At 39.3% G+C, this 15,818-nt stretch overlaps 1 protein-coding gene across 1 annotated transcript; it reads right to left on the bottom strand.

Moving 5' to 3' along the window:
• Positions 1-12,728: 12,728 nt before the first annotated feature.
• CER1 (cerberus 1, DAN family BMP antagonist) lies at positions 12,729-15,408 on the bottom strand. Its single transcript, XM_019664412.1, has 2 exons — positions 14,908-15,408; positions 12,729-13,185 (listed from the first exon to the last, which is right to left on the bottom strand). The coding sequence occupies exons 1-2, from the start codon at positions 15,406-15,408 to the stop codon at positions 12,904-12,906; spliced, it is 783 nt and encodes a 260-aa protein (XP_019519957.1). The 3' UTR covers positions 12,729-12,903.
• Between the last annotated feature and the right edge of the window lie 410 nt (positions 15,409-15,818).

Here is a 15,818-nt window from a genome sequence, read left to right as displayed (position 1 = left end):
GGAGAGAAGATATATATCATGTACTATTTTTTTCCCCTCCAGAATTCTAGTCTATTTCATGGTGCCTGTGACTGATGGAAACATGATTATTAATCAAGTTAATATTTATCTGGGAATTGAAAAAATAGACAAGGACAAGTAGTATTGCTGCCACTGCCAAGTTAGCTTCTCAACAAAGGCACAGTCAGGGCATTTATGTGGATAAGCTCAGCCAACTACTGTGCTTCTGTGCCGTGACTGGGGAGAACTGGATTTTACTGCATTTCCAAAAGTCAGTGCAAATGCAGTCCAGAGTTTAATCAGTACTGGATAATAGCACTTGGCAGCTTTGGGTGGATGGCATTCTCCACCTGCCCAGCTGGGTACCATGCCCTAAGCACCCACATTTGATGCACATTCGTGATTTCTTGGTTGCTTACAGTCATCTCCCCCATCTGTTTGAGTGGCAGAGTGCCCATTCCACAACAGTCTAATATTCTAATTGTTGTTCTTAACCTCTTGTGGGTAGCACATAATTTTTAGCATCTGATGAAAGTTGTGGACCCTCTTCTTAACAAAGTAAAGGACAAATTATATAAACATATATATAAAGTTTCACAAGCTGCTCCACCTTCCTACACCTCCAGAGGACTACAATGAAGTCCTGAACTTCAAGTTACGAACTTGCCCTAAGACAAAGATAGTAGGTGAAATAAACTTTTTTTCAAATATCCAGGATAACTATTAAAAACCACTGTGTTCTTAGGAGACAGAACAAAGCAATGCTAAACAGAATTACAAGCAAAGTGCTGTGGGAGTGCTAGAAAAGCAGACAGTTGTGTCAGCAGGGTGATTCAGGAATGGCTTCATAGAGAAAAGTTCTTGCATCAGCCATGTGAAGATAGGATTTTGATTAGGACAAAGAATCCTTCCAGGATGAGGCGCTGTGTAAGCAAAGGCATGGAGACATGAAAGTACAACAGTCCATCTGCTGTGGCACAAATGCAAAATACATGGAAAGGTAGAGAGGAGAATGGAATGGTAGAACAGAGTCAAATCATGATGAACTAAAACACAATGCTATTTCCAACGAGGAGCCATTACGCTCTTTCAGTGGGGTAATCTAATCTGGAAAGACTACTAGTGAGGGCAGTGGCATCATCAACAGTCACAGTATGGGCATTTGAAAAGTTATGAATGTCCTAAATTGGAACCCATTAGTGAAGCCATATGGCTTTGCATTAAATTTTTAGGGTTGCTTGATGTTTGCTATAGAGATTTATATTAAGGTAAGTCAAGATGAACCTGAGATTCTTTTTTTTTTTTTTTTAAAGATTTTTATTGGGGAATTGGGAGGATGGGAACAGCTCTGGGGAATTGGGGGAAGGTGAACAGACAAGCTGCCGTCGTTTCTGTTCTTCAATCTAGTTGTGGAGGACACTGCCCCACTGGCCCAAGTTGGCACCATCTTTGCACTCTTCCCGGGTGAGGCACATCAGTCGCCAGCTTCTAGATGGCCGCTCACTGTGGCTGCTGGCCGCTCACGCTGGCTGTTAGCTACATACAGTAGCCCATGGCAACCCACTGCAGCAGGGGCTGCAGCCTACGCCGTCACCGGTGACTCATGGCAGCCCAGCTCCAGGTTGAGCTGTTGTTCAGCATCTTAGCTGTAGAGAGCAGTGTCACTGGCCCTCATATGTGGGATCCGAACTGGGGCCCTCTGGCATTCCAAGCCAGTTCTTAACCATCACGCCACTCGGCCGCCCCGAACCTGAGATTCTTATAGTTGGTTAAGTACCAGTGAGGAAATGTGTCCTGGTTAACAATCAGTTTAGAATCCAGGACCCTGAGGAGTTAAAATCTGTTTGGAATGGAAAGCATGATAGTCAACTTGGACTGAAAAGAGAAAAGAAGCCCTGTCACTAATCTTGGGCTGGGAGAACAGACACCGATAAAGCCAGCTGCAAAGTTAATAGACAACACTCTTCCTGCCAAGGTCATGCAGCAGTTATAAATTACCACAATGGCCTTCTCTTTGCCCCAGACTGCTTGTTGTTTTCATTTAGTACTAGGGATACCCAATTTCTCAGCCATGTTCACCTCGAGGCAGCACCCAGTTCCTAGCTAATTCCCTCTTCTGCTAATCCCACCTTGAAACAACAACCAATCCAAAACTGAACTCTGCTTCCCTTAGATTATCTTCAAAATCCTTCAATGAGAGCCCAATTTACAGGAAATGCCTTGCTCCCCCTACTTGTCTAGTGGCCTTCCTCTAAAGTGCACCCTTCCCCCTTCTTGCAAGGCAACAAATCTTATTTTGTCAAGCTACAGGCTTGTCCCTGGTAATCTTCGTCTTTGGCTGAGTAAGGGTTTTTTTTGTTTGTTTGTTTTTTTAAGATTTTTATTGGGGAATTGGGGAAAGGGAACATTGTGTTTTTCCCGGACCCATCAGCTCCAGGTCAAATTGTTGTCCTTCAATCTTAGTTGTGGAGGGCACAAGCTCCGCACTAAGTCCAGTCACCAATTGATTAAGTTTTAACAACCCGATTGATAAGGAAAGCCGCCCACTGTCAGGACCAAGTCAAGGTTCTTTAGGAAAGAGGTCTTTCTTCTGTGTCACTGGCACAATAAAGTAACTGCCATACTGGACAATGAGACAGCAGTTTCACACACGGACTCTTTCTACATGGGAGGAAGTGATGCTTTGGGCTGGTTACCCTGATCCCTCACCCTTTGGAGAAATGTGGATCAAAGCAGAAAGCAGAAGGAAAAAGTGCTTTTAAAAAAACTATTTTTCTGAGTAATAGTTTTAGAAAACAGTTTAAGTGGGTTAACAGAGTTCCAAAAAAGAAGTAAAATCAGTCTAGAAAAATTATGAAAAGTTCTGCCTTCATTCAATATAAAGAACATATTAAAAATAAGGCAATTTTGGGGCCAGACGAGTAGCTCAGTTAGTTAAGAGCTTGCTCAAGAGTGCAAGCTCTGAGCAACAGCAGTTCAAGTCCCGGCTCAAGCTGAGCTGCCGCTGAGCTGCCAACAGGTGGCAGGATGGCTCAGCTAAAAAATAAAACAATAAAAAAATAAGGCAATTTTAATGATGCCAACCACTTTGCATGAAGGTTGAGTGAGGTTTTCATTGAGAGATTTCATTATAATGAAAATAGCAAAGAGAAATGGGGAGATCCTGGATTTGTCGCCAAGACAAGACCATAAAAATAGAGAAAAGAAAGACAAGTTAAAATTGAGAGCTTAAACAAAGTGTAGAGCAGGGGCACTAGTATAATCAAGAATCTAACTAGGTGTGCTATCTTTGGTAGAAAAAGGAACAGTTAATTCTCAAATTCAGAAGCAAAAGAGGAGCCAGAGGGTGACCAAGTGGGAGATTTTGAAGGGGAGAGGAGAGAAGCTGAGATTTAAAATTCAATGGCTTCTATCTCTGTTTAGACACAACACAGGAACTGCTGAGCGTTCAGCAAGGGAAAGGAAAGACAGAAGTGCTCAGCACCAGGAAAGGAGATGAAGAGGCTGAAAGAGACAGCCCACATGGCTCATGTGGGGCTAATGTTGACTAGGGGGATAAAATAATCTGGGCACTTCAAGGAAAACCCAAGTGCCAGAGGTAATAAAAACAGGACTTTCATTGGGTTCATGATATCCACATCTAATAGGTGAAATAACTTAGGCCGCTTGATGTAGGCCGCTTGATGTTTCACCTTTTGACATCTTACAGTTCCACAGCAGTAAGCCTTAGCCTTAGCTGGTAAAAATGTGGTTGACAAGGGTGCAGCAGTAAATAGAGCTGTTGGAGAAAATCCCATAGGCAGGCAACGCCAGCTCAGAGCGTCATGATAGAGAATAGCATGGGGCAAGCAAACACATAATTGAAGAATTCAATGGAACCTATGGTGAAAGATTGACCAATGATGTAGCATGCACTGACCACATCTTGGGTTTAATAAATACCTGTGCTGCTTTGGTTAGCTGCCAAACTCAGACATGCACGCACACACACATCACTTCTGCTGATATCTTTGTCCTTTATGCTCTTAGTCAAGGAGTAACTTGCACTGTAAATGCATTACAAAAACAAAAAGTCACTCCCGAACTCATACATGTTCTTGCAAGCAACCTCCTTATTCACTCTGCCTTTTGCTGTTCCACTTTTGCTGTATGGGGAGAACCTGGAGATATGGCCTTACCGAACCATGTAGGCCACGAAATGGGGTCGACCTTAGGTTTAGAAAATCCTGTCCCCATGAATCATCCCCAGGCCTGGATTTGTGACAAACAGCATTCTCAGAGACTCTTTTCTAAAGCAAACTGATCACTATTGAGCTGTCATGCATTAAATACTACGGTAATCACCAACTGTCATCATGAAGACTTTTACAGGCACACTGTAAATATTAAAGGAGCATGTTAAAATTATACCATGTGCACAGGCAGCTGATGCTGTTTTATAGAGACAATATTACAGAGCATGCAGAAGTGTCACACTACAATTCCCATGATCCCTATTTCTTATAGCACCCCTGAAGCATGACTCTGGGCCACAATTTTAACTCTTTAATCACAACAGGGAATCATTCAACTGATCATTTCCACTGAAGCAAACCTTATCCCTTACACCAGGTATGTAGTTAATGCTGTAGATACCTTTCTGGACACTTACCAGTCAAATTTCTAGTAAAAATGAGGGCAGGAGGATTTTCTTTGAAGTGTCCCAGGAAGGAAAAAACATTTTTACCATTCCTAGAGTTAAAAACCATTGTATGGGAGTGTCTCCTAGGAGCTGTATGTCTGGCTTCTCTTGGACTCTGTGTCAAGTGGAATGGACATTCTGGCAAGATTAGTCTGCCCTGGTTTGTGAAATCTACCCACAGGTAATTCAAGACTTATTTGGGTTGTCTCGTGTCCTTGTTAATCTCCATTAGCCCACCACAATGTCTGAAACTGCTGCCCCCAAACTTGATAGAATTAGATCCAGAAGGTATCCTTTAAAATGACTAGATGGTAGTTTGGAAATATTGTTAAATTTCTAAGGAGCAATGATGATATCATTATCTTTATTCTGTCTGAGAATATCCTCATTCTTAGGAGATGCATGCTGGAGTATGAAAGGGGAAAAAACATGATATCTGTAATTTACTTTCAAATGATTCCACAATATAAATATATAGGGAGCATATGCACACACATTCATTCAAACTGAGAAATAAAGAAAATATGGCAAAATGCCAACAATTGTTGAATGATGGTGGCAGCTATAGAATTATTCTTGGTACTATTTTTCTTTAGCTTTTTTGTAGTTCTGAAAATCTTCATGATGAAGAAGTAGAAAAATGCAGATAACTGAGCATATCTCAAATCCAGTAAATCAGATATCCTGGGTGTGGAACCAAGAGAGCATTGTTATGAGCACCCAAAATAAGCTGTAGGCACACTAATATTTGGGAGTTATTGAATTATAGTGCTAAATGCTAATGGAGGAATAAATGCAATGGGTATGTGATAAAAAGAACAACTTTTCCGGGGAAGAAAAATCAACTCAATTAAACATTTCTCCTTCCTCTGGGCAAACAAAAAAATTGCAATTTCATTAACTGAGCAAGAGTAATGTTACTCATGAATTGCACAGAAATAAAATTTTAGGAACTTAAAAAAGAGCTGCAGTGGAGAACACCAGGAGGATCAAGAAGGGCTGGAAAACAGCATGATCTTTTTCTAGAAGAAATCTGAGCAAGAGTTCAGAATTCTTATGACCGGAATTCTTCAGTGATTTCCCCACCTCCTCATTCTCTGGCCTGGTGGCAATATCACCTGTGGAGCTTTAAAGATACATTGACTGTTGCCTGTTGTCCCCTATTCCTAACTCCACCCGTTGGAACAGAATTTCTATTTCTTAAAAGCACCTACGTAATTCTAGGTTAAGAAGCAGTCGCCTGTAGAATGAAACCCAAACTCTCCAATCAGGTAAATGATGTCTCCTCAAGGACAGGAACCTATCAGAGCCATCTTGGTACTCCAATGAGTCAGCAAAATGTGTGACACTTAGTAAGTTCTAAATAGACGTTAACTGGATGAATACACTGATGAGCCAGATATTTGAGTGGGCAGAAATTAGAAGCTCTGAAGCAACTGTAGATAATTTGAATATCCGGAAATGAAGGTGAAACGACAGAAGCTCTAGGGTAAGATCACAGGCAGAAAGGTGGAAAAGCAGATGCCAAAGAAAATTCTACCTGCTTTGCAATTTTCCATGGAGCTCTACCGGGACTCATAATCCCCTTTGTAGATAAGCAGGAAAATGGGGCCATAGTCTTTTTTTGTGATATTTGCATATTTGGGAGTCCCTTCAATTATAAGTTCACATTGTGTTCTATCCATTTATGTTTTCTCCTATTTCTTACCTGAGGTTTAGGCAGGATGCAGGTTTCCTTTTAGTAATAAAATTATGACTTATAAAAAAGTGCATACTGGAAATTCCTGTTCTTTGTATAGTGGGCAGAAATAGGCGTGTTTCCCCTAGCTGATATGCAAGAGGAAGTTGTGATCATTTCTTTGAAAAATATTAACCCAGCTCCCTACCCACAGGTGGGTCCCTGGTGATTGTTTCTTTTGGAGGAAAGGAGGAAGAATGCAACAGAGTAAGAGGGAGGCAGGCCATAAAGTGAAAACCGGAGCTCGCTCCCAGAAACGTGGGTGGATAAGTGGGGCCTGGTTTTGGAAAACTAGTCTTACAGGAAAGGCTGTTCCTTTGCTCAGGGTATTATTGCTCACCCATTTCACCATGGCAAGCTCCTGAATGTGAACATCAGGTTAAACAAGGTGAAGAAGACCCACTGATGTGTATTTTAAATCCATCCTTTGTTCCTAAAATAGGAAGCTGACTTTCCTGAGTTCCAGTCAGAAGAGGTGTGTGCATATGATTTCCAAGGTTTCTTCCAGCTCTTCTGGCCTCCAGCTTTTTCTCCGTTCTAATTTATCATGCCCACTGTTAGGATTTTTGACTCATGGAAATCTTTGAGAAGATCGTAAAAATTCTGGACCTTCGCCCCTGAGGTATGCCCATAGTCAAAACATGTACGCACACTTCAAGGCGTCCATGAGCCCCTCTGAAGCAACTGTTATAAACCCATACCATCCTAATCTGCTCAAAAACCTTCAGAAATTCCCCATTGCCTACTAAATAGATGTCTAAAGCCAGTTGGCTGCCATTCAAAATTCCCCACACTGTGTACACTACTTATCCAAGAGCAGCTCCCAAAATTCATTTATTTAGCATAAATGTGTTAAGTATTTATCCCTTATAAAACACTAAAATTATACACTTTTTATATATGTCCATATATAAAATAATGTTTTATATATTTAATAACATTAAAACAATATGCTATATTAAACGTAAAACATTAAATTAGAAGCAGTGGGTTAACAAAAAGTCCTATACAGGACTTGCTGTTAGAGACCTTAATCTTGAAAAAAAGAGAAAATAAATACATAATGATAACATAAGTTAAAAAGTGGCAATTGCCATGGCATACACCATGATTACATACCCAATAGTTTTTTTCATTTTTTTTTTCATTCTTCGCTGTCAGGGCAAAGATTTTGTTCCATTGTTTCATTATCCTCAATATAACCGATTTTATTCAGCTCTTTAAAAGGGATGTAAGTGAGAAAGAATCCTTTTTTTTTTTTTTTTTTTACTTCAGACATTGGTGTGTGAATGCTGAAACGTGTCAGGAGCTGCAGCAGCACATTGTGACTGAGGGGGGTTTAGCTGATGGAGAACGACAGAGCAGAAAGAAGGAAGGAACCCAAGTCCTTGACGGAATGGTAGGACTTCTGACTCAACCAACCAAGGAACTCGCTGCCTTCCAGACTTCTTGTTAGTTAAATAATAAATTCCTTTATAGCTTAATATATTTTGAGTTGTGTTTTCCAGTACTTGAGTTGAAAGCATCCTCATTGATATAAATGCCTTAAGATAAGTGTGAATAATGGGCTATGGGAATCGGAAGACATAGACTAGTAGGTGAATCAGGTGTTTAACCCTGATTATATATGTATATGTATGTATGTATGTATGTATGTATGTATGTGTGTGTATATGCATGCATATGTATATGTGTAGATGTGTGTATATTCATTTATATGTATTCTTACTTTTGAAATCTGGAGTCACTGCAGCATAGTAGGAAAGATCTGGGACTTTGGAGTCATTCAGCTTCTGCTATGCCCCAGAAATGGTATTTTGGGAAGGTTATTTAATTTATATGCACATCCTCATCTGTAAAATAATACAGTGCTCCCTACCTCATAGGATTTCATGAGGGTTAAATGAAATGACGCATATAAAGTTCTTGAAACAATGCCTAACACATGATATACTTTCAACATGATACCTATGATACTGTTTCTTTTATGCAGACAAAAACATTTCTTGAGTACCTACTATGTACTGGACACTTTCCTGCGTATTGATTACAATGGTGAAAGACATCTAATATGATCCCTGCTTTCATGGAGCTTACGATTTGACTAATAATGATGCAAATAAAAGTATAATTACAAAATGAGATGAGTGCTATGAAGTATAGGCATACAGCGCCATGAAATCATACAAGAAGTGAGCCTGACCTCGTCTGGGGGTTAAGAAAGTCTTTTGTAGGAAAGTGGCATTTGAGTCTGGAGTTGAGGGTTGGTGGGGAGAATCATAATTCTAGCTTTACAGAAGCAAATACTTTTAGTTATTTGTTACTGAACTATAACCTTCATAAGATCAGGAATTATATTCAAATAATCATATATTCATTTATTCAAATTCTTTGTACCTAGCAATCATAAATATTTGTGGACTGACTGAATGAAACTCTCTCTTACTCCCTTGTCAAAAAAATGGGTATAAAATATCTATTTCCAGGAGATGAGAAATATAAAGCACTTGAACACACAGTAAGGGCTCAATAGCTAATGGCTGTTATTATTATTACCATCATTATTTATGTATAATTTGCATATATATCTCTGCTACTGTATTGTAAGTTCCTGGGTAGTGGGGAATGTGTCTTATTTACATTAAATTATCCCAGAGTTCTCAGCACAGCGTCTTGCATAGAATAACTTCTCTGTAAGAATTCAGAAGGTACAGGACATTCTTAGATAGGAATTCAATTGACAGGTTAAAGAGACTATGTACATTAAAAAATAAATTATCAAAGCTAAGTTAATCACTCTCTGTAGGGAATATTTAATGCCAAGTTTCTAGAATAGAGATAAAATATATATTTTAAAAAACTCTAAAACCTTTTATAAAAACAAGCAGAATTCTGTATGGAGAAAAAAATAACTGTAGAACAATTTATACAGACTATCATGCATATAATTAAAACTCATACTACTGATGATATTTTTCCTTTTCAGTTGATTGATCAATGAATTGATTGATTTTCAAATTTCTTGTCTCCCCCCATTTGGAGCAGGATTTTGTCTGACTTGTTTCCTTGCTACACTCACAGCACTTAGAATGGTATCTCGCACATAGCTGGTGAATAAGTAAATAAAACCTGCTGAATAAAGGAACATATACACAAAAATAATACTATGCATTATTTATGACTGTGTATGGATTTGCAAAAATATAAAAGGATATTTGAATTATAAATAGGAATCTTCGGGTTAGGGGGTATTGAAGGGTCAGGGGTTTGAGGGATGGGACTCAGCATAGTGGTTAGAGGGGCTGGCTTTACTAATATGTGAAATGGCTGATTTCTTTAAAAAAAAAAGACAAGAAGCAAAAGATGAGAAAATATTAAATATTCTGGTAGTAAGAATTTGAGTGCTATGTTATTCTTTGTACTTTCCTGTCTTTTAAATCTCTCAACACAAATTTAAAAAAGAAAAAAGAAGGTTGAATGGAGAAGAGTGAATTAACCCCTTATAGTTTTACAGAATCGAAAGCTCTCTGATGTGCTGTTCTTTACACTTAGTCATCGCAATAATGTTCAAGTAATTATTATCAGCCTTATTTTAACCGGGAGACCAAGTGAGACCAAGATTTTTGAGAGGGTTGCCATGACTACCTCTCAATTGGGACAATGCTTGGCTGAGAACCTGACCTAAGGATGATTTCTCTTTCAAAAGAACATCAATGTCCTTGAAATATGAGAGCTAGACAAGAGGTATAATGATATTAGCTTTGGGGCCTATAATCAAGAGACCTAGAGGAGTTAAATCTAAATGGATTGGGCCGGCCGAGTGGCTCAGTTGGTTAAGAACTGGCTTGGGATGCCAGAGGACCCCGGTTTGGATCCCACATATGAGGTCCAGTGACACTGCCCTCTACAGCGAAGATGCTGAACAACAGCTTGACCTGGAACTGGGCTGCTGTGGGTCGCTGGCAACGGCGTAGGCTGCAGCCCCTGCTGCAGTGGGCTGCCATAAGCTACCATGTGTAGCTTATGCTACCATAAGCTACCAGCGTGAGCTGCCAGCAGCTGCAGTGAGCGGCTGATCCGAAGCCAGCGACTGACCTGCCTCAGCCGGGAAGAGCGCAATGATGGTGCCAGTTTGGGCCATCCAAGTGAAGCAACATCCTCCACAACTAGACCAAAGAACAAAACAACTTGTCTACCTGTCTGTTCCCCTCCCCCAAATTCCCCAATTAAAAAAAAAATCTTTAAATGGATAGACTATGAATGAGCAAATACTTTAATACAAATTAAAAATATGCTTCCAATGACCTTAGGCAAGTTGTTTAAACTTTTTTAAGACTTATTTTCCTCACCTATAAAATAGGGTGTTTACCCACCTCATAAGTTTTTGTGAGGAATAATTTGTATATTTATGTATTACATAAATTAATTTATGTAAAAAGTCCAGCACAGTATCTGACACTTAATAGATATTCGATATTTGTGTGTTTCCTCTTGGTTTCTTATTTTCCCATATATTATGTTGAACCATTGAAAACTGCCTTTTATAAATAAAAATGGTTGAAAAAGTAAAAATGGTGAGGTTCATGCAATTACTCAATGAATATAAGCCCTGATACCACTATTAGCTATCTCATCTTGAATTCACATGTGAGGGAAGGGCAGACCAGGTTCTGAATAAAACTGATGATTGTTTGGGGCTAGAGAGTCTATTTGCAAGGATATATAAAAGGGATTTATAAGAATGTAAAAATGAGGAGTATAGTCTAATTGGCAGAGATAGGTTTACATAATCAGGGTTAGGCAATTGCAAACTATACAGCTGCTCAATAGCTTTTGGCACCAAAATATATTGACCAGCTGGGATATCGTTAATGCTTAACAGTTGTATCCTTATGATCATATATTGGCCAATTAGGTTGTCTTTGACCACTAAAGGGTATAATATATTCTGATGTAAATGCCACTTGTGTTTCTGTGTAGTACATATTCTATTACATTGATGTGTTGTAAAATATACACTAAATATAAATGCATTTGCTTCTTCAGGACACCAGGTTAGATAGTGTGATTAAAGAGGAATAGAATTAAACTACTGATTTCTTTTTTTTAAGAAAATAATCATTATTCTGGGAAACAGAATATACTGAATATAAAGGAATCCAAATAATTAAAATAATTTTAAGATGAATTTTTAAAGAATGTTTATAGAAAAAGAAATATATATGGAAAGCCAGCTCTGAACAAAACATACATATAAATAAATACAGAAAGAGAAATGTAATCACAGAATACAGTGATTGAAGGACCTTAGCAGAAAGCTATCTGATGTGTCAGAAAAAACACTTGGGCCATTGTCATTGGCTCTGAAACCATTTCAGAAATACTTCAAGTTAGGTAATCTCCAGGTAGTGTCTTTAAATTATGGGACAGACAAAACACATAAGGACAAAATATAAGACAATGGAATGTCATGACAGTTCCCAAAATGCTTCATACACTAAAATTTAATACATTCAAATATTCAGAATATTCTCAGAACTTGTAGCGGTGGCTTTTGCTGAATAAAATTTGTAATATGAAGTTTTTATACAGTAACAAAAACCAGTCATCTAGACACAGAACCCTTACTTACTGCCTAATACAAAATACATGTGGATAAAAGACATCATCAGTAAATTGTGTTAATTTTAAATCATTTGCAGTTTCTTTAATTTGGCATCTACTGGAATTCCTTGGTTACTTTCATTAGCATCTCTGGATTGACCTTTAAACCTGGTGCTGGTCATATATTTTTCTTTCCCCACAATATAGGTACTTGTTTGGCTACCAATGATTATTCCTCGTCCCTATGTAAAGCACTAAAAGTACCATTAATGTTCCTTCTTCAAAGCCAGAGACCTGACATTAATAACTTTATATGGGGAGTATCAAAAATAAGGAGGCAAGCAAACAAGTTAGTACTTACATCTACGGGACTACTTAATCATCTGATAGGAGTCAAATAAAACACTGCCTGGCATGCAAAAGCAGCTATATGTATGAGGAACGCTTTCTACAAATTTGCTGGTGCTTTGACAAGCTATTAAAGAAGCCCATTTTTATGGCCTCGTTTATTTCTTTTCCTTTTTCAGGTAGAGGGCTTTTACCAAAACTTGGAGACATTAGATCATGGAATCTTAGTAGTGGAAAGGATGTTAGCAATCATCGAGTTCAAGCCCCTCATTTACAGATGAAAAACTCAAGGTGGAGAATGCTTCTATAACTTGTTATCGGCCTATGGCCAGTAAGCAGGAGAGCCAAAACTGGATACCAAATGTGTACTGATAACTAGACGAATACCATTTCCTCTAAATTGGTCTATCTTGCTACTTTTTAAAACACCTTTCCCTTAAAAGAGTATCTACCCACTGACATTTCCGGAATGAATAATCGGCAACTTTGCTATTGTGACTTTGCTGTTGAAAGGTAATATTGGGATAGCTTTTTAAGTGGAAAATTCTGGGATAAAGGGATCCTGGGCATGATGCTCGTGGTGCTCCGTCTTCACCTTGCACTGGCACTCCTCCACCAGCATCACCACCTTGACCACAGGGGCAAGGCCAGTGCAATTCAGCTGCAAGTGCATCGTGGTGAACTTGGCAGGCGAGCAGTGGGAACAGAAGCTATGGAGGTGCTGTGCAGCTCCAGAAAAACGAACAGACCCACATTTCCCAAAGCAAAGGTTGTTCTGTACAACTATTTCCTCACAGTCTTCATGGGTGATAGCCTACAAGGCAAACATATCTCCATTAGATCATCTTGCATCATTTCATTAACACACATGATATAAAAGCTATAGACTGTAAGTCTGAGGATAAGTTAGAATAAAGTTTCAAAAACTTTCCAAGTTGGGATATTTTGCATTATCCCAGCAATGTTATCTGTTAGGGCATAAAGCCGCCTCAACAAAATATTTCTTTTATTGAATAAATGAATAAATTAACCTTTAAGAAGTCCCTAAGTTAATGAAAGTGTTTTACTCTATTTTTAAATGCTAAACTTTAAGAAATTTTGTCTAATTGGATGTTGCCAGTTGAAAAATTCTAACGGCTGACTTCTTTATGCAAGGAATGTGCCTTCCCTTTTGATCCTCACAGTACATTGTGCATAATATATTCTGAATATCAGGAGTTTAATTCTATCCTATTTTGCAGGACCCATAGTACATTCAAATCTATGAAGTTGCCTGGAGCAAATTTGCAACACATAAGTCTACAAATCATCATGCATGACCTCACCTTTGCCTCTCTCATAACCCTGTGCCTACAGCTTTACGTGTCCTTCAAAATATGTGAGTCAAACACCTTAATTTCTATTTAATTAGCAATAGAGCTCAAAATAAGAGTTTCAAAGGAAATTTCATTGCACGATTCTTAGGAGCAATTCTCTAATTGCACATGGCCAACAAAGCCATCATTATTATTTGATAGTTGACTTGTCATTGCTACATATCCTTGCCTTTTTAGGCAGAATACTTAACTGCCTTGCACAGTCAATTACCTTATAATACTGCCTGCTTAATTGAATAGTATTATTGGACTGTAAAATTTTACTCTACTTCACATTGCTTTTGGTTCACTATCTTTATGTTTAAGGACCTGATGCAATTTCTCAATTTTCATTTAACATTTGGAGTATGGAGCTTGCCAGGACTGATGGGAGGAAGTAGACAGTAGAATGCTCCTTCATCTTAATAGTGTGGAATCAATCATGACAACCACAAACCAACCAACACAACACGAATTAGGAAATAGGTGTTAGTAAGGGGAGAAAATGTGACTTTACATAAAGATTCTTTTTTATATGTTTATGAGAAAATAAGTTAAATTAAATCATTTTTGCAATGGTTATACTAAAGTGATATGGCACCTTCTGCCTGGGACCCTCAACATATTTTACAGACCTGTGAAGTAGTTCCATGTGAAATACAGGGATTAAGGCAATCATATATGTGTATGAGAGTGTTTTGGGAGGAGTCCAATGTATCCCAACTTATCTACAGATGAAGTTGACCTACTCACCTACATCCTAATAGAGTGTAGAGACACAGCTAGAGAGAGTTCCCGTGATGGCTCTAAATTCCCTTTCTTCACTAAGGGTGAAGTTTTACTTATCTCTCTGGATAGAACAACACTTTTGTAAAAATAAATAAATAAAACAAAGCTATGTGCCATCAATATAAATGATTACTGATATTGGCAGTACAGTCATACCATTCTTGCAGCATTTCCAGAATACCAAGAAACAATGGGAAATTTAGAAGGAAGTTTCATAGGGATATGATCATACTTTACCAAATCCTATGATGAATGCCTAAAGACGAAGTCTCCTTTGTCCCAAAGTTAGGCAGGACTCAGGCTCCTGGCAGCCTCTTCCCCTACTCTCCACCTGTCCCAGCTGTCCACCCCCTGCCTGTAGACCCTAAACCCTTCTCCCCCAGAACAGATACCTGGCCGAAAGGTACAGTCCTACAGGTCTCCTGATGCACTTCGTGGCTTTTTATGGGCAAGATGACCCCCTGTGAAGCCGGACTCATTCTGAACATGAAGTGGTGCCAGAATCTCTTGGCTTCTTCCTGAAGAGGCGACTTCCTCATTTGTATCCCATCCTTTGACGGAGTGAGGGCCTGGGTCCCACGTGGAAAGTGCTCGCTGACCGGGTCCTGGGTTGGGTGCAGTTCTCTCTCGGGCTTTTTCCAGAGCCTGCCAAACCTGAACAGCATCTTCTCTCTTTGTCTCTGGCCCTCCCCTGCAGTGCTGGCCCCTATCAGGTGTGGCACTGCAACAAACAGATCTGGCTTCTCCTCGGCCTCCTCTTGGCTGCCCATGGGAAGCTCTCTGCGATTCCTTTCCAGGAGCACCAGAGAAATGGAACTATGATTCTGGTGGCCGAGCTGTGCAGCCTTTCCCAGAGGCAGCAGCACCAGCAGCTGAAGTAAGAGGAGATACATGCTGTCGGGGCCCAAACTCTTCTAAGGTTCACAGACTGTGAGGCCCAAAAGAGACGCTCCCTATCTGCAGGACTGTGGACAAGGAGCTCCCATATATAGATACACGGCTTGTGGGATGGGAAGGCAGGTGGTCAGTAGCCAGGCCGTGTAAACACATTTGTTTGTTTGAATTATGTAGTGCTAATGGTATCCTGCCTTCACTTCAGTTTTGTGTATTTTAGAAGGCCCGAGTGAAAGCCTGGGACCCAGGGGGTCATTAGCTGACACTTTATCGTCTGAGATTTAAAGAACAGTATTAGCGAAAACAACACATCCTTTGCCCGGATTTCCCATCCCTGTTATTAGAAGAAGGACCAGAATCAACAAACATTTGAGGTTCATCTGCTTTGTGCTGGGATAGAATACACAAA

Source organism: Hipposideros armiger, unplaced genomic scaffold (assembly GCF_001890085.2).
Source record: "Hipposideros armiger isolate ML-2016 unplaced genomic scaffold, ASM189008v1 scaffold_422, whole genome shotgun sequence".
Taxonomy (NCBI): domain Eukaryota; kingdom Metazoa; phylum Chordata; class Mammalia; order Chiroptera; family Hipposideridae; genus Hipposideros; species Hipposideros armiger.
This window is presented reverse-complemented; position numbering and strand designations above follow the sequence as displayed.